At 36.3% G+C, this 21,919-nt stretch overlaps 1 protein-coding gene across 3 annotated transcripts in view; it reads right to left on the bottom strand.

Moving 5' to 3' along the window:
• Nucleotides 1–21,919, bottom strand: part of GBE1 (1,4-alpha-glucan branching enzyme 1) — a 131,957-nt gene that overhangs the window by 62,807 nt on the left and 47,231 nt on the right. For all 3 annotated transcript variants that reach the window (XM_039321303.1, XM_039321304.1, XM_039321305.1), the window contains exons 2-3: nt 10,913–11,082; nt 7,196–7,311 (exon numbers count right to left, since the gene is read on the bottom strand). In XM_039321303.1, coding sequence (XP_039177237.1) covers nt 7,196–7,311; nt 10,913–11,082 — 286 coding nt within the window. The remainder of the gene's footprint in view (nt 1–7,195; nt 7,312–10,912; nt 11,083–21,919) is intronic.

Genomic DNA, 21,919 nt, shown 5'->3' with positions numbered 1-21,919 from the left:
AGAGAAGTGGAAAAAGTTTACAGAGTTAACTCCTGGGTCGCAAAACAGAAGAATTTACCAAGAGATGTGGTGATTTATTTTGCAAAGAGATCTCTGCGTAATGAAATTATACAAGCTTTCTATAATAAGAGGTTTCAGATTGCTGCTCAAGATGTCATTATCTTAAAGGAGATCCCATCTAAAATTTTAAGAAAGAGAAAAGATTTTGCTTTTCTAGCTAATGAACTTAAAACAAGAATGATGCCATTCAGATGGGAGATTCCGACGGGTATTGTCGTGAGCCATGCGGGGATGCGTTATAGACTCAATATAGTTACTAAAGCAAAGGAGTTTTACAGTTCGGTCCTGGGAGCAGGTTCACCATCATCTATGATGCAGAAAGTTTTGGATGGTAAAGAGGTGGAACAACAGTCTGAAGGACAAGGTGTGATGGTTGCTGGAAAGCTACAGGCGGAGTGGTCGCGACAAACAGAGATCAAAGAGCAAAGAATGACCTGTGCAGCACATAGACACAAGGAAAAGGAACAACAGAAGAAAGAAGTTAAAGAATCTCTTCAAGAAATTGCTTCATTGCCGGTGGGAGGAGCAAGACCCAAGAGCTCTGCAGCACATTCTTCAATGGCAGATCTTCAAGCAGTCTTCTCCAGGCTCTTGGTTAAGGGAGATGGTAAAGCTCCTGACCTGGAATGCTAATGGCCTTAATTCCCCCCAAAAGAGAAAGAAAATCTTTCATTACTTAAAGCAACATAATAATGATATTATTTGTTTGCAGGAAACACATATTTTATCTAAAGACCAAAAATATTTAGCCAATGCTCGTTTGGGATCTCATTTTGTATCTTCTGCTCCTGGGAAAAAAAGGGGTGTAGTCATTTATGTTAAGCAAAACCTATCAGCCTGTTTGGTAGAATCTGATCTTCAAGGGAGATATGTTATGATTGAAGTTGGTTTATATGGGAAGAAAATACTTATAGTGGGGTTGTATGCACCAAACCAACAACAGGAACAATTTTACAGATTGTTACATCAGAAATTAACCTTGTTGGATTATAGATCTGTGATATTAATGGGTGACTGGAATGGTGTGTTAGATACACAAAGAGACAAAAAAGGATCTTCCACTTTTTTTAAACAGGCTAAACTACCTAAAGCCTTTTTTGATTTGAAATAGGACTGGGAGCTGCGAGACTACTGGCGTGAACGCAATCAGGAGGAGAGAGATTTACTTTCTTTTCAGACAGACACCAATCCTTTTCAAGAATTGACTTTTTCTTGATTACAACTGATTTATATTTTAGGGTAAAGAATGTTAAGATTTTTCCTAGGACATTGACGGACCACAGTCCAGTCTGGATGGAGTTGGCTGATGAAAAAGAGGAGAGGAGATCGTGGAGAATTAATGAGAACTTATTTAGACAAGAAAAGAATGTTCAAAAATTAAAGGAGCATTTAAAGGATTATTTTGTTTTAAATATGCATAAGGGAACATCAATGTCAATGGTATGGGATGCAGGTAAAGCCTTCATGCGTGGGATCTTGATACAAATGAATAATACTCATAGACAAAAGCAGATTCAGAAACGTAAGGATTTGGAAGATGAGATTAAATTAAAAGAAAAAATTTTGATTTCAAATCCTACAGATGAAAAGGTTAAAGAATCTATAAAATTGCTTAAATCACAATTTAATATGTTGATGGCTGATCAAACTGCAACTAACCTACTGTATATGAGACAAAATACATTTTGTAATGCTAATAAACCAGGGAGATGGTTGGCTTACCAACTCAGAAAGCAACAGAGACAGAGAATTATAGATAAAATAAATTATAACGGTAAATTGGTATATCAGAAGGAGTTGATTAAGAAATCTTTTCTAGATTATTATCAAAAATTATATAAGAGTACTAAAATACAGGTTTCAGATATAGATAATTATCTAAATGAAGCCAACTTCCCTAAATTAACAGAAGATCAGAAACAAGAAATTAATGGTTCAATTACTAGTGAGGAAATTGAGATAGTGATTAAAGAATTAAAATTAGGTAAAGCACCGGGTACGGATGGTTTGACATCTATTTATTATAAAACTTTGGTACAAGAGATGATTCAACCTTTAAGACAGCTTTTTAATAATATATTACAGGGTTTAGAGATTCCCCCGTCATGGGGCAGAGCCTTTATATCTTTAATTCCAAAAGAAGACCAAGATCTTACTCTACCAAAGAATTATAGACCTAAATGTAGATTATAAGATTTTTGCAAAAATACTAGCTAATAGGCTTATAAGGGCTTTGTGTCAGATTATACATAAGGATCAAATGGGTTTTATAACTGGAAGGTATATGAAGAATAATGTCAGACAAATTATTAACTTATTAGAATATTTAGATAAAAATAATCAAGTCTCTGCAGGATTGATATTTCTAGATGCTGAGAAAGCTTTTGACCAATTGAATTGGCAATTTATGTTAAGACTAATTGATAAAATGAACTTTGGAGAAAAAATTTTACAAGCTCTTGGTGCTATTTATCAAAAACAAATGGCACAACTTATAGTTAATGGGGGTTTGTCAGAGGTCTTTACAATAGAAAAGGGGACTAGACAGGGATGTCCATTGTCACCTTTGCTGTTTGTTTTAACTTTGGAAATATTGCTGATTAAAATCCGAGAATCACAGCAAATAAAAGGAATAGAAGTTAATAAAAAAGAATATAAACTAAGAGCTTTTGCAGATGACTTGGTGGTTACCCTGTCCCAACCTACTCACTCCGTAGTAGAGTTATTACAATTGATATACCAATATGGACGGGTTTCAGGTTTTAAAATTAATAATAATAAGACCAAAATATTACCCAAAAATATGACTAATATGGATAAGCAGACTTTGGTTAATTTGACAGATTTTGAGGTTGTTGATAAGGTAAAATATCTGGGGGTTACTTTATCTGTCTCTAATGTAAAATTGTATAAAAATAATTATGAAAGGTTGTGGGTCAGGATACAAAGAGACTTGAAAAATTGGGAGAAGTTGCAATTATCTTTTTTGGGAAGAACTGCGGCGATTAAAATGAATGTCCTGCCTAAATTCCTTTTTTTATTTCAAATGATACCTATTTTAAAGAATGAGGTTAATTTAAATGAATGGCAGAAAGGTATCAATAAATTTATTTGGGCAGGGAAAAAACCAAGAGTAAAGCTTAAAATTACACAAGATATTCGTGAGAGAGGTGGACTCAAGGTACCGAATTTGAAATTGTATTATGATGCTGTGGCCTTAACATTAATTAGTGATTGGGTTAATTTAACAAATGTAGAAATACTCCTCCTGGAGGGTTGGGATTTACTTTTTGGATGGCATGCCTATTTAATTTTTAATAAAAAAGTTGACTGGGTTTTTAAATCTCATATTATAAGGATTTCTTTACTTCGGGTTTGGAGGAAATATTATAGAAGTGATTTTAAAATACCATTATGGGCTATACCTTGGCATGCGATAGAGGGGATAAAGAGAGGAGTTAGGAAGGATAGTGTTTCTTATGCACAATTGCTCAGATGGGATGGTAAAAATTGGCAGTTAAAATCTTTGGAAGATTTAGCACAAGAAAATATTATATATTCATGGTTTCAGTACAGACAAATAGCGGATAGATGGAAGATAGATCGTAATATGGGCTTGCTTAGAGAAGATGAAAATTTTGTTAAACAAGTAAAAGATCAAAGACGAACTCACATTAAGAGAATTTATGGGGTGCTAGTAGAATTGGATTCAGAACCAGAATTAATTAAAGAATGTATGATTAAATGGGCACAAAATTTTGGTGAACCAGTTCTACTAGATACCTGGGAAACCATCTGGGTGAGAAATGTTAAATTTACACAAGCCCAGAACTTAAGGGAGAATTTTTATAAAATGTTTTATAGATGGCACCTTGATCCACAAAAAATGTCTCGTATGTATCCTGACTTACAGCCCAAATGTTGGAGATGTGGTTGTTTGGATGCTACTTATTACCATATTTGGTGGTCCTGTAAAAATATAAAAGCGTTTTGGATTAAGATATGGTGGAATATTCAAAGAATTTTTAGAAGGAGGGTAAAATTTACCCCACAATTGTTTTTGCTAGGTATTGTTACCGATTGTGATACTAAGGAGGTTATACTGATGTTAAATTTAATTACAGCCGCAAGGTTGTTAGTAGGGCAATACTGGAAGAAGGAATCTCTGCATACTTTGCAAGGGTGGTTTTTTTAAAGTATCCTATCTGGCAGAAATGGCAAAGATTTCGGCTTTTTTAAAGGATCAATCGCAAGAGAAGTTTTTTGTGGTATGGGAAAAATGGATAGATTTTATACAACATAAGTTGGATATAAAAAAATACTACTTAGTTCTTCAATAACTTATATATAAATTTTAATATTTTATAGACTGTATTATTCTTTTTTTTCTTTATATTTTTTTATTATTACTCTACTTTTTTATATCTCTTTTCTTCTTTCTTTCTTTTTATTCCTTTTAAGTATTTTCTTTTTTTTTTCTTTTTTTAATATTTGTGTTTTTTTATATATATATATATTATTGTTAATCATTTTATTAGTTGTTTAAGTAATGTATTTAGACTTATCTATGGCTTATATTTTTTTTAAGTATTTAAGAAACTTTAATTAAGCCTATATTCAGCTCTGGGAAGGCTGAGGGAGGGAGTGGGAGGGTTGGGGTGGGTTGGGGAGGGTTGTTTTTTTTTCTTGTAAAAATTTTAAAAATTTTCAATAAAAAAAAAAGTATGCCTCTGTAAGGTCTACTGATGTCAGGAAGTCCCCCTGCCATACGCTGGCCAAGATGGATTGAATCTCCTCTGGGGAGATTCTGGACTGGAGTTCATGTAGCCAGATCAGAGAGATCCTGGCGAAAAAGGAATTCGATGTGGAAGCTCTCACCGCCCATGCCGAGGTCTGGTGTGTCCTACAGAAAGAAACCTCTGATTTTTTTTCCTCGGCCTTCAGCGCCTCCGACATGGAATCTTGGATTCTGAAAGGATGGGAGTAAGGAACTCGTCTACTCCTGGAACCTCCAACGCCTCATTCAGGGTCGAAACTGTATCAATGAGTTTATGGTCAATCCCCCTGAGGGCGGAAAAGATGCCTGGTGAACCCCATTGATCCCACACCGATTTCAGAAACATGGGAGGACAAGGAATCTGTTGATGTTTCACTACAGGTTCTGAGAACAGTGGGCTGGTAACCTGGCCAGGTGTCTGATTGGGGACCAGAGTCTTTTCCGGTTTGATCTTCCTGGTGGCGCGGGCCTTACGTAAGAGAGAAGAGAAAGAAGTAGTAATTGAAAACAGAAGGAACAATCTTCTACCGGCAAATAACTAAAAGGAGTAATTGAAAAAACAATTTTTCCTGGCTGGTAAATAGTAAGAGAGAAAGACAAATTGCAAGAGAAGGAAGCTTAGTAAGGCAGTATGAATCCGGAGGGAAAAAAGCCTCATTTAAAATGGCAGCTGACAAAGCGGGGAGAATACTGCCTCAGGGAAGCTAAGAAACCTTTTTTGGAACACTTGCCGAACTGGGACAGCACTGATCCCAGCGCTGACCAGATGGCAAGAGAATGACAAATCCATGAATGGGAATCAAACAAAAAGAAATACGACCTGTCCTCCTAAAAGTTTGCTTTGGGAGCCAAATTTCCACATCCAAATCAAAACTGGGGCAAGGTCCAGTCCAGCAGGGGCGTGGCAACTTGATTGATTTGGTCTGATTGGGCTAGAGGACTTCTTTAACCCATTCGTGGATTCTCCGTTCTTTTCCAAGCTGGAGAAAGGAACATTTCTTGTCCCTGTCTCCTGTATAGAGCATAATAAGCTAGAGCTTATTTAGGAAAATCTTGCATTGTATTTAATGAGGTAAAAACAAACGGTTTTTGCTTCCAATGTGGCCACTACACTTTTTGAATCATACAATGTAGAAACTAAAAGAGATCTTGAAGATAATTTGTCCAACTCTATGCCTAATTCATGAATACATCACTAATGGATCCCCAACATACTGTATAATCATCCAGTCTCTGTTTAAATTCCTATAGTAAAGGATGGAAGCTTTCTCCCACCCAAGACTGTTCCATTACTGAGCAATCTTAGTGGCTAAGACATTTTTTATGAAGTACAATGAAATTTATTTTGTCATTTCAAGCCATTGCTAAATATCCTGCCTTCTGGAAAACCTTTGAACAATTTTGTCCATCTTCTACTTAATGGTCTTTCAAATACTTGAATACAAGCTACCATATTTACACAAGTGTTTCAATCCAGGCTTCTTATAATCTTTGTTACTCCCCTCTAGACATACTCCTATTTGTCAGTGCCCTTCTCAAAATATAGTGCTATATACTGGGTGCAATACTTTGTGCCTGGTCTGACTAATAGAAATTATGGTCACTATATATGCTGTTCAAAGTCACTTGATTGTGAGAAAGGCAGCTATATAAATATGAATGAATGAATGGTGAACCAATACCACACTGGAAGTCACATGCCCTGACACTTGTTATGGCTCGTCTGAGTTTTCCACAGTAGAAAACTGATGGTTGAACCATGCTCCATGAATTTCATAGCAGTATTCCTTTAGCATCTTCACATTTGGTGGGATTTTCTATGGCACCACTTCTGGTGTGGTGTTGGTTCATGATAATGCTCACCCGCACACTGCTAGATGCACTCAAGAACTTTTGAAGCAGTTCTGTTGGGATGTTTTTGATCATCTTCCCCCATAGCCCAGATTTAGCACTGAGCGACTACTACCAAGGAATTTCAAACCTTATAAGACGTTATGACAAGTGCCTCAATATGAATGGCAATTGTGTCGAAAAGTAACGTAATGTTGTAGTTTTCTAATGTGTATAATAAACGTTCTGTATCTGTGAGTGTCTATCATTGATAACTAAATGGAGGTTTATTTCCGAATTGCCCTCATATAATTATTTTGTTCATTATACAGTAATTTTGGTAATGTATAGTAATTTTGTTTTATATTATTTTGATAGCAATCCATGGAGGTGAAGAAAATGGGTTTGCAGGTCTTATTTTCACTTTGAAATATTAAGTGGTACATAACTGAACACTAGAAAACTTCAATTATGAAATTTGACAATAAACATCGATACAACAATGAAGTATCTTTTTGAAACACACACCTTCAGTTTGGATCCATGAGAAACAGGGCGAAACCCATCTGGTCCAGGTGGAATGAACAATTCCCATTTCCCAAAATCCATTTTCTTGTATGGATGGGAAAATGGATTCCAGTTATCTATAATAATTTAAAAAAAATTAAATAGTAAATATTCATATATAAAAACAGGATCAGAGAAGTTGACAATGCTTTTTTTTCCTGTACAACTCATTACTTTGGGACCTTTCTGCATATATGAGGAGTTATTTTAATATTTGTAGTGCAGTTCCAAAGCAGAACAAGAGTTAAATTTAATTTTAAGCTAAAAGTTAAATTATGAAAAAAATGAAATAATACAATCCACAATTCCCTAAATCGTTATTTGGGAAATAAAGAATTTTTGACATTAAATCTTCATATCCTTTCCACATTTTCTACTCTGTCTCTTGGAGATTCTCTGAAGACCTTGTGCTTCAATTAAAAATCCTTCAGTTTTTAGATAACTTTTGGACCCTAGTTTGCTGAATGTGTAATTCATCCATCATGTAGCTTGGCAATTAGGGAAGAAAAAGTAGGTGCAATGAGTCTACATAAAATAATTACAATTGATGTCCCAACTCAGACAGCTTTTGATTTGAATCAAAAGCTCAAGTGATTTAATCATTTTTAGTATGTCAAGGATATAAATGCATAAATAAATAAAATAAGCTGCTTGATTAATCTTTAACTATTTGACAAATGACAGCTTATTAGTGTCAAAAGGAGGTTCCTATGTTTAAATCCTCTGACTCCAGGAATTATAGGAACCACTCCAGGAACTGTGACATCTTAGGAAAGTCATGTTATTCCACTATACCTACAATCGCTATATTTTTCAAGAAATTAAAGTGATTGATGTTAAATTCTATATTTAATTAATAAGAAAATATGTGTAAAAAGTAATTTTCTTTAAGCTTTTCAAGTAGCTACAATGTCAATACCGTCTCTTTATTAGAGCTTTTGATTACCAATTGCCTCATATTTATGATTTACTAAACTTTTAACAGTGTTAATTGTCCAACTGCAATACTGTGAAAGCTCTCTTAATACTATGAGTATCTCTGGGGTAGAGAGCAAAAATACAGTTGGAAGCATTGTAGTTGAGGGCATAAATGTACATAGATTTTTGTTTGAAAACATGTCCTGTTGCTAAATGAGAACAAACATAACTTGCAGCAAATATAAAGTAGATTATATGATGCAACAAGGAATATGGACTTAAAAATCAGTAAATCAAAGCCCAATGTAATTATGATATAAAGAAAATGAAGTTATTCCAAAAGATACATAAATAGCTCCCATTTAGCAGATACACTAGGTGGCTTGCTTCATTTTTTCATTCTCTCCAGCAAATGGATCTTACAGTTGAACAAAAGATAAAGAGAGTTCTGGCAGAGTACAGTCTACAGAATTGCTGATCAACCCTCATGTCGGCCAACCTTAATAATAATGATCTGTAGATCTATTAAAAAAACTGTAGTTCAAAAGCTGGAGCCCTTTTTGGCATGCTTTCCCAATTCTTGGTTAAGAAGCCTACAATCTCATCAAATCATGAGATGGATGATGGATGGATATGTCTGTATATCTTATCTATATCCTTTTTATTATATTGAATAATTGAATAATTAGATTGTATTTCAATATTATATTGAAATCTGAATACATTATATTGCTTCAATACAATCATATTGTACATGTATTGATGTTCTATTGTTTAAATCAGGGTCCCCAACCCCTGGTCCATGGACTGGCACCAGGCTGTAGCATGCCAGCAACTGGGCCACGCAAACAAGCAAAGCCCCATCCGTGGGATGCAGGCAGCACACGAAACCATGCCCACTCTGGTCCATGGAAAAATATTTTTCCATAGAACTGGTCCCTGGTGCCCAAAAGGTTGTGGGCCTCTGGTTTATATAATGTAGAGTATTAGAAATACAGGAAAGTCAAAGAAATATTGTATCAGATTAATTACAATTTGTTGTTCTTTTGATGCTTGGGGGCTACACTAGTCCCTACATCTTTCTTGACAAGATTTCAGAAGTGGTCTGCCATTGACAGTTTCTTCCTAGGGTTGAAAGAATGATTGGTCCAAGGTGCCTGACACTTAGACCAAAGTGTTTCCCAGTTTCTAGCCTGATACCTTAACCATTATACCGAACTAATTCTATCTTATCCACTGTACCAAGCTAATGCTATCTTAATCTATGTTTCTATGCTATATGTGGTACAATATGAAAAAGTGAAGTAACTTTATGCTTTGGCTTCTTCATACTCTGCCACATATAGCAGCTGATATATATAGCATAGAGCAGGAGTCCCCAGCCTTGGCAACTTTATACTCCATGGCATAGAGTATAACATTAAAAAGAAACTGTAGCAGATTACATAAAATTATTTGTTGCACAATAAAAGGTTTTAATCTTCAGCTAATTACTTGATACTGAAGTCTCTCTCTTTTTCTTGTGAATGTGTAGTGTGTGTATATGATGTATAAATGTTAATAAAAGGAAAAATATGAAATATTTATGAAATATGAAAAAATCAATTTAGCAAAACCACCAATAAATAAAAGGGGGAAAACTATTGAGGCCCTAAACTTTTGGTACATCTGCCAATTTTCCAAATTGTACATAATGTAGATATTTAAGTCCTCTTAGAAGCCACATTGTGATTATATTTACCATGCTGTATGATACATTGCATGTATGAGAATCATTCTTGCTTATATTTATTTAAATCTTTATTATGTATATATACTATTAGTTTTGCCATTGCTGCATACTTTCCAGATTTAAATTCCCAGTCATATAGATAACTTCTATGCTGTGAAATATAAATGATTCTTTACAAAAAGCAAAAATGGCTAGCATATTTATAATTAAATATAGTTGCATATAGAAGTTTAGATACCTTGGCCAAACAGTATGTCTCAATGAATTCCTCATGAACAGATGACATAACCTCTATAGTGAAACAGAGTTCCTTGCAGAACTCTTTCAGTTCAGAGATATTCACTGGCTTCCTTACATGCACTGAATATTTGAGATATCCCCACAGATTTTCAGTGATTCAAGTCAGGGAATTTTAAAGGCCATTCTAAGCCATCCATGAAGTACTTACATGAAAAAAAAAAGATGAATGCTACAGAAAATGTTTGAAAAGTGTTATTTATCTCAAAGGGAATATTAAAAAGTATTGACTGAAAAGGAAATTAATTTTTTCCACCTGACATACTATTTTCTTTTTCTCTGTCTGTAAATAACATCTATGCATTCAACTCTTGTTTGCTTTTTAGCGGCTGAGTCAGCTTTTGATCACTCTGGAATTCATTGAAACATTCAGTATTTTTCAGAAGTGCCTGCAACTTTTACACACAACTGTATACAGTACATGACACTACCCATTCAGACTGTAACATGGTAACTATCATAAGGGTACCCAGTACATTTCATAGTATTTTGGATAAAAGTAAGTCTCCAGATGCAAAGATCAAGAATTGATACCTACCAAACTTATTTAAGTAACTATAGTTCAATGATCTTGTCTTATGCTGAGTACAAACACACATCAGATATATTTTTAAGTTAAAGTGTTATCTTCTGGTTTTATTACAAAATGGAAAGCAAACTCATGACATTAAGACTGATTTTAGAGGCACCATAACAATAAAAGAAGCTCATATGTGCTGGAAAATACTTACTAAAATCACCAGTAAGAAATACTGCTTCTGCACCAGGAGCCCATTCTTTACAGTATAATCCTCCATCACTGAATCTGTTGATTCCAAATGTTTGGTAACTCTTTGTGAATTTGTTGAGACCGCCTTCATTTTCTTCACTCTTCTTTAATATGCGATGAAATGTATCGTACCTTCAATAAAAAAAGAAGTGGTTTATGGAGTTGCTACACACATACATACATACATACATACATACATACACAACACACACACATATATATACATATATATATACATACATAAAATATCCAATTAAATTCATGTTTTGTCATATCACATTCATTCCAGTTAACTGCTTTAAATATTAATATATACTGCTCCAAAAAATAAAGGGAACACAAACGTATAGGATCGTGTACGTTTGTGTTCCTTTTATTTTTGTGAGCAGTATATTTAAATTTATAGAGGCAATTGTTCAAATCGTCTGTTCTATTGTATCTTACTAAGCCCAGTTATTAAAACTTTTTTAAAAAACAACAGTATCCCAAACTTTCTTTAAAAAGTTTTTCTTCAGAAAACAAAATCTATAGCAGAGCAACCATGCTATGGTTCACATTATCTAACTTAAAAGGGTCATTTGCTCAAAGAAAACATCTGTCATAGTGACAACTAAGATATTACAGCTATGGGGAAAATGTCATTGCTAGGAAACAATTTAGACTTATTTAAAGCAATGCTATAGGTTTAGATATTTTAAGAAGCTCCTTGAGTTTCATTTACTGTTTATTCCACCTGATTATGTTAACATTTTACATGCAAGGTTAAACCATTTCTACTTACCAACCCTTCAAAATATTTTGAAGTTAGCCATGTAGTCATCTTTACTCTAGTTGATCTCAGAACAAGTTAGCAATATCACAAGTCAAACAGTGCTATAATACTAAACAGAAGGAAGGAAAAATTGCTACTAAATACCCTAGTTCCTAAACTATCTTGCTATAGTAAAAATTCTGTTCCATGCAGAAAGGAGAAAAAAAATAATTCTACTCCAACTATAATATTTTTAGTATTTGTTATGTGCTTTTGACCATTTTACAAAAACAAAACAAAAAAAAACCCTCTATCTATTTCTATGAAAGGAAGCTCCTTAGAGACATAGACATAATTATTCCTACATAGGAATTCTAATTGACAGTTTTAATGTTAGAGCAAAGAGATCTGGTGTTGGTTTCCCCAGCAGTGAATAAGACACAAATCATTTCCAAATGACTCACCAATCTATTTGAAAGTAACTCTGGAGTTTTGACCCAGCACCACTATCATACTCTGATTGTCCCCGGCAGATCTCTAGCTATTGGTGCTATATAGTGTGAAATGTTTCACTCCATTAAATCTATATGTGATTTTTATTTGCTATTTTTTTGTTTTGTTTGTTGCTCAATTGTGTAAATTAGTCATTATTATTAGTCTGTATTATACTGCACCTCAGTAATAGTTAAAAGATTAAAAAACAAACCTCCTCCTCATATGCCAAGATTTATTGTCTTGCCAGTTCCAATGGCCTCAGATTGGTACTTACACTGAACACACTCTCCTTCTCATTTGAAAGTCATCTCTGATGACAGATGGAAGTAGTAAAAAAAATGCCGTTCCATAACCAATTCATGGCTTGCTGTCTAGCGGTGTGTACTAAGTCTGATCACTTTGCTGTGAGCTGGTGCTGATACAGGCCAAGCAAGAGATATATTAGCTAAGAATAATGCCATATGATCAAAAGGATGCTGGGAGAATATTCTTCCCATGACAATGTTACTGGACTTAGGAACATTCAAAAACCATGCATCAAACAAGTACAGAAATACTTAGAAAAAGAAATGGCAATAACTCAAACTATTTGCTTCCAGACTCAAATCAAGGTATTGATTTTATGTTTCAATCCCTATATGGTTTAGAATCTATGCACTTACTGGTTTGCCTCTCTTCACCACAATCAGCTGAAATCAAAGGGACTGCTCAATGTAAGGTAAATGGACTGGGTGATGTCCTTGGTCATGACCACTTTATGAAATACCTCATTCTTTGAGTTATGGGAAACCATTTTCTCATTCACATTACCCAAAACATTCTGCTTTGACAGACTTTTGAATAGATGGTGGACTTGGTCTGCAATTGCTACTGTGACATTATTTTACATTTTTTATTTTATTATGATTTTATCTTTTTTCTATGTAATCTGCCTTGATTTCTTTGAAATAAAGGAAAATAGTAACATAGTTAGAAATAAACAACCAACAACCAACCCAAATGCTGAAATATTGACATGGAAAATGTTTTGCTTATATTTAATTTCATCATGAAATAAGGAAAAAGAAGCCTCTCTCTATAGTAGTAGTAGTAGTAGTAGTAGTAGTAGTAGTAGTAGTAGTAGTAGTAGTAATAATAATAATAATAATAATAATAATAATAATAATAATAATAATAATAATAATATCACCAGGCATGGTACATTAAGGTCTGTACTGGTAACCAGGCTCACAACTGATGCTAAATGATGTCCCCAGACCCCAGATCTTTCTTTGCCTGTACCTACCATAAATAAATTTAGAAAAATATGCTACAAAAAGATCTTGCATTTTCTTACCAGAGTTATTTAGATTCTCCCTTTTTATTGTTAACTGATTTTTATTTTTAATTACAGAATTGTTTTGAAAAGTCATCTCTTCTGAGAACCAAGTTCTCAGTGATTTTTCAATGCCTATCCTGCAGTCTCTTGTGCAGATCTTAGTAACTAATCTAAGTCTTGTATTTGGGACAAATGAGATGTATGATTCACTGGGATTATCTGGTGTTGAGACATTGTAGGTTATTCCCCGTTGGTATGTTAATACTATAAATTGGTCTTCTGTAGTAGTTTTGGCATCAGTGGCCCCTAAATAACATAAGTCAGTACTGACCTATGCAGCATGGTGATGGGAAATCATATTTACAGGCATATATTCCTTTTGCTTCGGGTATGGATCACAATACTAGATTTTGGGGTCAGAAAATTTTCAGCTCCCCTCTGTCAATCAATGTCACACTCACACTGGCAAAGCAGGAAAAATAGGAGTAGTGATCATGCAGATATTGGTATCTTATTTGATATGACAGATCAAAGCAAGAATAGATGGCAATTTTCTCTAATGGAAAGCCACTGGAATGGAATGCTGAGAGGAAGTTGCTTGTCTAAGAGAACTGTAAGTAGAAAGATATTATATTTCTGTTTTCCCTCTTCTGTTGAGGATCCTTGGAAACACTGTTCTGCCTACTGCAGAATCCAAAGAGAATAGCTTCAGATTTATTAATAGCAGAGCAAAATATCCATGTATGGCAATTTTGTCAATGATAGATCTATTGATGCCATTATTGAACTGGTAGTCTGACTCGGTGAAGAAAATGTAGGTGTTTTGTTTTTTCCCATCCTGATGGCAATCATCTTAAAAGGTTATTTCCTCTAGGTTGACTTTGATGGTGCTAGGAAAAACATTTCTGAATATTTCCATATGTGAAATACAGTTTTCTGAACCATTCTCAGTACAGTTAAGTACAAGTCTAGATGGCCATTTCTTCATTCTTGTTTCATATATTTCTGGCATAATGTGATCCTTTTATATGAAGAAGAAAAGAGACAAAAAGTGACTTTTTTGTTTATATTTCAAAATAGATCTCAGAGACCAGAGGTCAACATGTGGAAGAAAAGATAATGTCACCACCTGTTAGAACTCCAGGAGGGGAAAGGAATATATTTGTGGGACTTCCAGTCCTGTGTGGTAGCAACTGGTTGCGGGCATGCAGACTGCCGTACCCCGATGGCCAACCTTCGTCCTGCCTGGAGACCCTAATGGGTCCAAGCCGCCCTGGAGAGGCGGCAAAGAAAGAAGGGTGCCCCGGTGACTCTGGAATGATGGCGGTTGTTCCATTCGTTTTGGGGAAAGCCTTCTAACCCGACAGGAGAAAGGCTGTATTTCATCGATCAGCCCAAGCTACTTGCAACCAGAGTCCAAAAGAACTAACCAGCACTACAGTAAACAGCATGCTTGAAACTGGATGAGGAATCTGATTTTCCCTTTTCTATTCTAAGAGAGATGAATTCCTTAAATAATATTGTATGCTTTTCCCCCCTTTTTTATTTTATTTCTTGATATAAGTAATATAATACTGCTGAAATGGCCTAGATCAGGGGTGACAAACTGCCGACCTGCGGGCTGGACGCGTCACATGGAATGGCAAAACAGTCCCAATACATCGTGTGACATCACATGACATCACGAGTTTGACATGTCTGGCCTAGATGAAGGAAATGTTTTAGATAATTAAATGTGTCTGAATTTAGGGAAATTATAATGTATAAAAAATAAAAAATGTTTTGAATAAGAGCTAAAGCATTAGATGACTAGGCACATTAAATGGAATATTTAAAGATTAAATATATTTTTAATCATGGTTAAAAAGAATAAGAAATTTTGGGAATGAATATATATTAGCTTAGGAGGAATATATATTTTAAGTAGTATTTTACTTTTTATGTTTCTTTACTCTTGCTCTCTTTTCCATTTCTTTACTGTTTTTATCTATTCTTTAAGAAATGTAAAAGTGTTGAGATGGTTTATGTGGGAAAAATGGATTTAAATCTTTAAATGTAATTAACTGTTGAGAAAAATTTAACCAGCAAGAATACTTTGAACTTTATGGGAGAAATAAATCTAAATAAGGACTGTAACAGGATATAAGATGAGGCAACCAGAATGATTAGGTAGAAAAGAAATATTATATTGATGTGATCATTATTTCTACGAATATTGGGGAAAAAATCATATATGTAACTTATTTATCAAAATAATAAGAACTGTATTATTTCAAGGTTTGCAAAGAAGACATTTTGGGGAAATAAACTAAATGTACTATGTAGATTATGGATTATAGAAACCAATTGTTAATGATTTTTCTTTACAAATGTAAACCTAGCAAACCTAGTTTACCAACTATTAAGTGATTTATATTTTAAAAAATCAATAAAATATATGGGGAAAAAAGGAATATATTTGTATATTTAGGCTTAGAAACCTCTCAATTCAGGAAAGGGAGGCAAGCGGGGAATAAACACCCTTATGAAGTGCAATACGGACTGCAGTGCATGATCAAAGAAGGTGACTTGCTAAAGTTACTTACTTTACATATTAAAAATATGAACTTTACTGCTAAGTAGTAAAAGTATGTAAGGATTTCTTTGAGTTCCATCATCAGTTTTTTTCAATATGCAAGGCAGAACCCATTCCTCTCCCAAAAGAAAAGCTCTAAATATAAATTTGCTTTGTGAACAAATGTGTGACAGGTGATGGAATTCTGAAGTTTCTTTTAGTTTAATTTGAATGTATAAAATATAAATCAAACCAAAAAGACAGGAAAAGACAAGTTATACATGTTTAGGAGGAGAAAGGTCAAAACACAACAGCAAAATTGGTCAATTAGCTATAAAGCTATATAAAGCCTCTGTGTGGCTATCAGTTCACCTCTCCCAGACTCATGCATGTGTTCATGTGTGTATATGTATGTGTGTATGTGTGTGTGCGTGCATGCGAATGTGCACGCATGTGGAGGGCATCATACTCCTTACAGCTCCACACTGTGACATTGGGGAGGAAAATAATAGGAGAAATAAGAGAAGCTGCGATGGGAGCTTTTTGCAGCCTTCCACGGGGCAGGGTGCAATGTGATCGGCGGTACATTGAGAAAAAGAAACAAGTACTCAAAAAAAAACCACCCAGTTTTCATTAGTTTGCAGCCTGCCATCGCAGAAGGTCATTGTTGAGGCCGTGGGGCGGCAAGGGGCGAGACCCTACTCACCTGCCCGCACACACACACACACAAACATATGCGGAGGTCTGGGAGAGGTGAGCTGAGCACCACGCAGAAGCAACGACGGAGGGAGGGTCAAAATGTGAAGCCTCTGCCCACCACTGCCTGCCTGCTGGCAGTTTAAAAAAAAAGCAGGAGAGGGAGAGAGGGAGGGAGGGAAGGAAGGAGTCAGGGAAGGAGGGAGGGAAGGAGGGAGGGAGGGAGGAGAGGCAACTTGGTTGGAAATGCCCCAGTTCAAAGGAGAAAGCAATTTTGTGTTCTATTTTGTTACAGACAGAACTTTGTTGGCAATCCAAGTTAACATTGGTATTCTTGAATTGTGAGTTCTTAGGAAAGTATCTCCTCCTGGTGAGTTCCTAACAGCCATTTCCAGTGGAGAAAACAGGACAAAGCAGAGTGGGGAAAATATTTTCCTTTGCTATATTTCCAGTCTGAATTAGACCAAGGCAGGATCCTTACAAGAGAGCCCTTTTAAGGATTATGTATTAATAGAAAAGCAACTAACTTACCTCTATTCCTAAATCCTAAAGCTGTTGCACATAAAAAACAGAAGAGCCACCATTTTGATAATTTTGCTGTAGTGTTGTCTATGGACGCCCCCACTAAATGCAAGCACGGTATAAACTGAGCCTGGTTTGTTCTCTATCTTTTAAGTGGCCACAAACTACCAGCAAAAGTGGCATTTGATCACAAGGCAAGGAGGCATTGAGAAATGTTTCCCCTTTTGCATTTGAGCATCCAAGAAAGGACAGGAAAGGAGAAAGGGAAAGAGGAAAGAAAGAGAAAAAGGAAAAAGGGAAGAGAGCAAGGAAGGAAAAAAGAAGAGGGGAAGGAAGAAAAAAGAAAGGAGACTGAAGAGGGAAGGAAAAAGAAAAGGGGGAGGGAAGAAAGGAAGGAAGGAAGGAAGGTAGGAAAGTAGATTATAATGAGAGGGAGGGAGGGTCTGAGGGAAGTCCTGCCATAGCACTTGGCCATGACCAGCCCTGCTGTCCTTTTGCCATCCCCTTGTCCCCTCCTCCTAACTCTCCCATCCTTTGGCTGAGGATGCTTTGGTTAAAAAAACGGGTCTCCTCGCATGGAGAGGGAGTGGCCTCCCTCTGACCCACATTTTGCTCTCTCGCACAAGGAGAGCGAGCCAAGCAGCAGCAGCCTTGAGAAGAAGGTAAGCTCAGCCAGGCACCCCTTGAGAAAGGCTGGGCTGAGCCTGCACTTCCGGAGGTCCTCCATGTGGCCTGAGAGCAAAGGAACCGCCACCTAAGAAATTAAAACCGGTACGTTTTTCCTTTTTTTTATGGTTTGTAACATTTTATTAGATTATGGAATAAAATACAAAAATACAAAAGCAGATAGTAGGACACAGTAGGGAGGAAGGAGGGGAAAAAGTGAGGGGGAGAAGGGAAAAAGAAAAAACATTGACTTCTGACTTCCTCTGTTGCATTAGAATGAAGCATTAACATCGAACCTCAATTTTTTACTTTTACATAGTAGTAATAAACTAGCTATTTCTATAACAACAAATGAATTTAACCAGTAAAACCCAAAATTCTGCCCCTTTTTTTTCCAGTCATCAAGTTTTTGACTCCTTGCTAAGCACTGGTGGTACTCGAATGCCGTCATGTCCTAAAAGTGGTATAATCTTTGAAAAGGTTGAAAAGCCCTGGCATAGAATACTGCAGATCTTGAATGGAATACGCAATGATTGACTTATTCTGTTAATTTTTAATGCTTTTAATTGTTAAGTTGACCAGACTCACTTTTGGCTATATAAATCAAATCAATCAAATCAAATCAATCAATAGATTATTTAGTTATGAACCCAATTTTTTTTTACCACAGTTGACACCCAGCGGGGCAAGGACTGTCCAAACAAAACTAAAATCTATATTATCAGTAGTAATTAAATCAATGTTCTAATGAATTTGAGAATGGGTTCCATATATGAATATCATATGTATATCTGTATCTGAATGAAAATTTAACTACAAATGTAGTAGTATTAACTCAGCATTGCTTTTTTTTGCAAACACTGTAAATATTAGATTACCTAGTCAGACACAATGCTCCAAGCAATATCAAGTATAATTTTCCTGAAAAGGTTCATGGAGACATTGCTATGTATGTTTTATACCAAGATACAGAAAGGAAATAAAGATCATAAGAGAAGGTATAGCATAGAAAATTGGCTTTTTTGACACATGAAAGCTTTTCAAGTATTATTGGTATAGAGATGTGATTTTATATCACATAACACCCTAAAACAGAAATTCAAACTAAATAGTATCTTAATATCATATCGATTGTCTCCTAATTCATATGATATATCAAACTAGGATATCAAAATAGTTATATATACAGATGCCTAGCCTATTAAGGAAGAAAACTAGACTTGATTTGGCTATTAGTAGCCATTACTCCAATTAGATTGCACTAAATTGTAGAAGTAAAACCAAGGCTCTTGGTAGAAAAAGTACAATTGTAATTATTGTACTTTTTAATTATTTCTTAATCTGGTAATCAGAACTGTACACAATATTCAATGTACATTTACTAAACAGGTAGATCTCACTTAACAACTATATTTAAAATTGGCAATCCATTGCTAAGTAAAGGTAAATGTAAAGGTTTCCCGTCTAGTAATGTCCAACTCCAGGGGATGGTACTCATCTATATTTCTTAGCTGAGGGGGACAGTATTGTCTGAAGATATTTCCGCGGTCCTGTGGCCAGCATAACTATATGCTGAGACACATGGAATGTTGTTATCTTCCCCCAAAAGTGGTACCTATTTATCTACTTGCATTTGCATGCTTTCAAACAGCTAGGTGGTCAAGAGCTGGGAAAAATAACAAGAGCTCACCCCGTCACACAGTGCTCAGATCTCAAGCTCAGACTGTCAGCTTTCTATCTCACAAGTTCAGCATCCTTAACCGTTGAGCCATCATGCCCACATATTGCTAAGTAACATAGCTGTAAAGCTAAATATCACAAGACCATGCTGACTCACGACAGCAGTTCTGGCTGTGGTCATTTGTAATCATTTAATGTGACATCATATTATTTAATGTGATTTTGTGCCAGCTTCCCCATTGACTATGCTTGCTGTTAGACCCTGTGAAAGTCTAAAATTATGGAGTTACTAAATGCCTAAATCAGAATCCTGTGACCATTCCTGAACTACGACAGCCACAACTTTGTTTTCTTTTTCATCATCACTTCAAGCTATCTGTATAGAGATATAAAACAAATGCATACATATACACATACACAATTTGATAATTTTTTTTAAACAACGTCCAACGTTAGAATTAAGTTTTCACTCCATGCTATTGCTAATTCAATTGAATTTCCTTGTCTGGTTAATGACTCCATCTCTGTGCATGTGGTTCAGATGTTTTTCCTCTAATATTAATCATTTTACACTGTAGCCTACTGTCCTTTCCTCCGGTTACAATTTCTTTTGCAGTCCCTCACTATATTTCTTTTGGCTTTACTACTGTAATAATCTAGTAATATCAGTTAAAACTCTTGTTATTACTTCACATCATTTATGAACAACTCAAAAATACCAGTCAAGCAGTGAAGCAAAGGAGCGTTGGCTTACCTGAACGCCTCTTCTCAGCATGATGATGAAGAATCCACCAATGGGTTATTTCAGTCCTCCTGCCCAATCAGACTAAGTTGTCAAAGTTGTCACGCCCATCCTTGCCTGGTACCTCCCAGTTTCAACGACGGCAGAGCCAATGACAATAGTCCGATGTGATGACTCCCAAGAGAGGGAAAAAGAAGCAACCCCCTGACACGTGGCCTAACTGACCTCTAGAGGGGTGGGTATGGATTCTTCATCATCATGTTGAGAAGAGGCATTCAGGTAAGCCAATGTTCCTTCTCCAGCATGATGGATGAAGAATCCACCAATGGGACTTACCAAAGCCCCCATTGTCCCTATGGGAGGGAGTCAGTTGGGACCTGTGTCCCTGGTCTTGGCACTACCTGTTGCAGTATTCGTCGACCAAAGGAAGCCTCAGCAGATGCAAATTTGTCCAGTCGGTAATGCCTAACAAAAGGGGAAGGCAAAGACCATGTCGCCACCCTACAAATATCCTCTATAGATGCTTATGTTGCCCATGCCAGAGATGTCGCAGCAATGCGAGTGGAATGTGCCATCACATGACTTGGAACTGGCAGAGAAAGCGACACATACGCCCCTATTGTGCACGACCTGATTCACCTGCCTATGGTAGAGGCAGATACCTTCTGCCCCATGGAAGAAGGTTGAAATGAGACAAATAGGGCTTCTGACAAAAGGCCGCCATGCACTTGATGTAACAGCACAGGGCCCTGCATACATCCAATGTGTGCCATTGCCATTCCAGGTCATGTGATGGACGGGGGCAAAAGTTTGGGAGAATAACCTCCTGTGCCCTATGAAACACTGTGTTTATCTTAAGGATAAAGGAAGGATCCAATCTGAGAACTACCCTGTCCTCGTGAAATGTGCACAGGTCTTTCCTGATAGATAAAGCGGCCAGCTCCAAGATGCGTCTGGAGGAGGTAATGGCAATCAGGAAAGCAAACTTAAGTGACAAGGATCGCAAAGAACAGGTTCTAATGGGTTCAAAGGGTGAGGCAGTTAGGGCCTGTAGAACCTGGGGTAGTTCCCAGGAGGGATACCTATGGACCACGGGCAGTCTGCTATTCGTAACTCCTTTGAGAAAGGAGCGGACCATGGGATGCTGAGACAAGGATTCTAATCTGTCCCAGGAAAGTACCGTGGAAAGAGCTGCTACCTGCCTTCGAATGGTGTTGGATGACAACCCCTTATTGATGCCCGCCAACAAGTAGTCTAAGACCTTTGGGATGATTACTTTGGACAGACTCAAGTGGTTCTTGTCACACCAATGACAGAAATTCCGCCAAGTGTGATCGTAAATGCGGTTAGTCGCTGGTCTCCTGGCAGCCTGAATCATGTCAATCACTGCTGACAAGTATGACTCCTGAGTCAGGGTGTGACGTTCAAACGCCAGGCGGCCAATTGGAGCCATTGGGGTCTAGATGTTGTAGAGCCCCTTGCGTTAAACGTATGCAACTGTCAGGAATCTGCCACAGAGAGGTCGTGGAAAGGTTCACTAGGTCT

This window comes from Crotalus tigris, unplaced genomic scaffold (genome assembly GCF_016545835.1).
Source record: "Crotalus tigris isolate CLP2741 ecotype Arizona unplaced genomic scaffold, ASM1654583v1 scf7180000023726.963151, whole genome shotgun sequence".
Lineage (NCBI taxonomy): Eukaryota > Metazoa > Chordata > Lepidosauria > Squamata > Viperidae > Crotalus > Crotalus tigris.
Note: the sequence above shows the minus strand (reverse complement) of the source record. Positions and strands in the feature narration are given on the sequence as shown.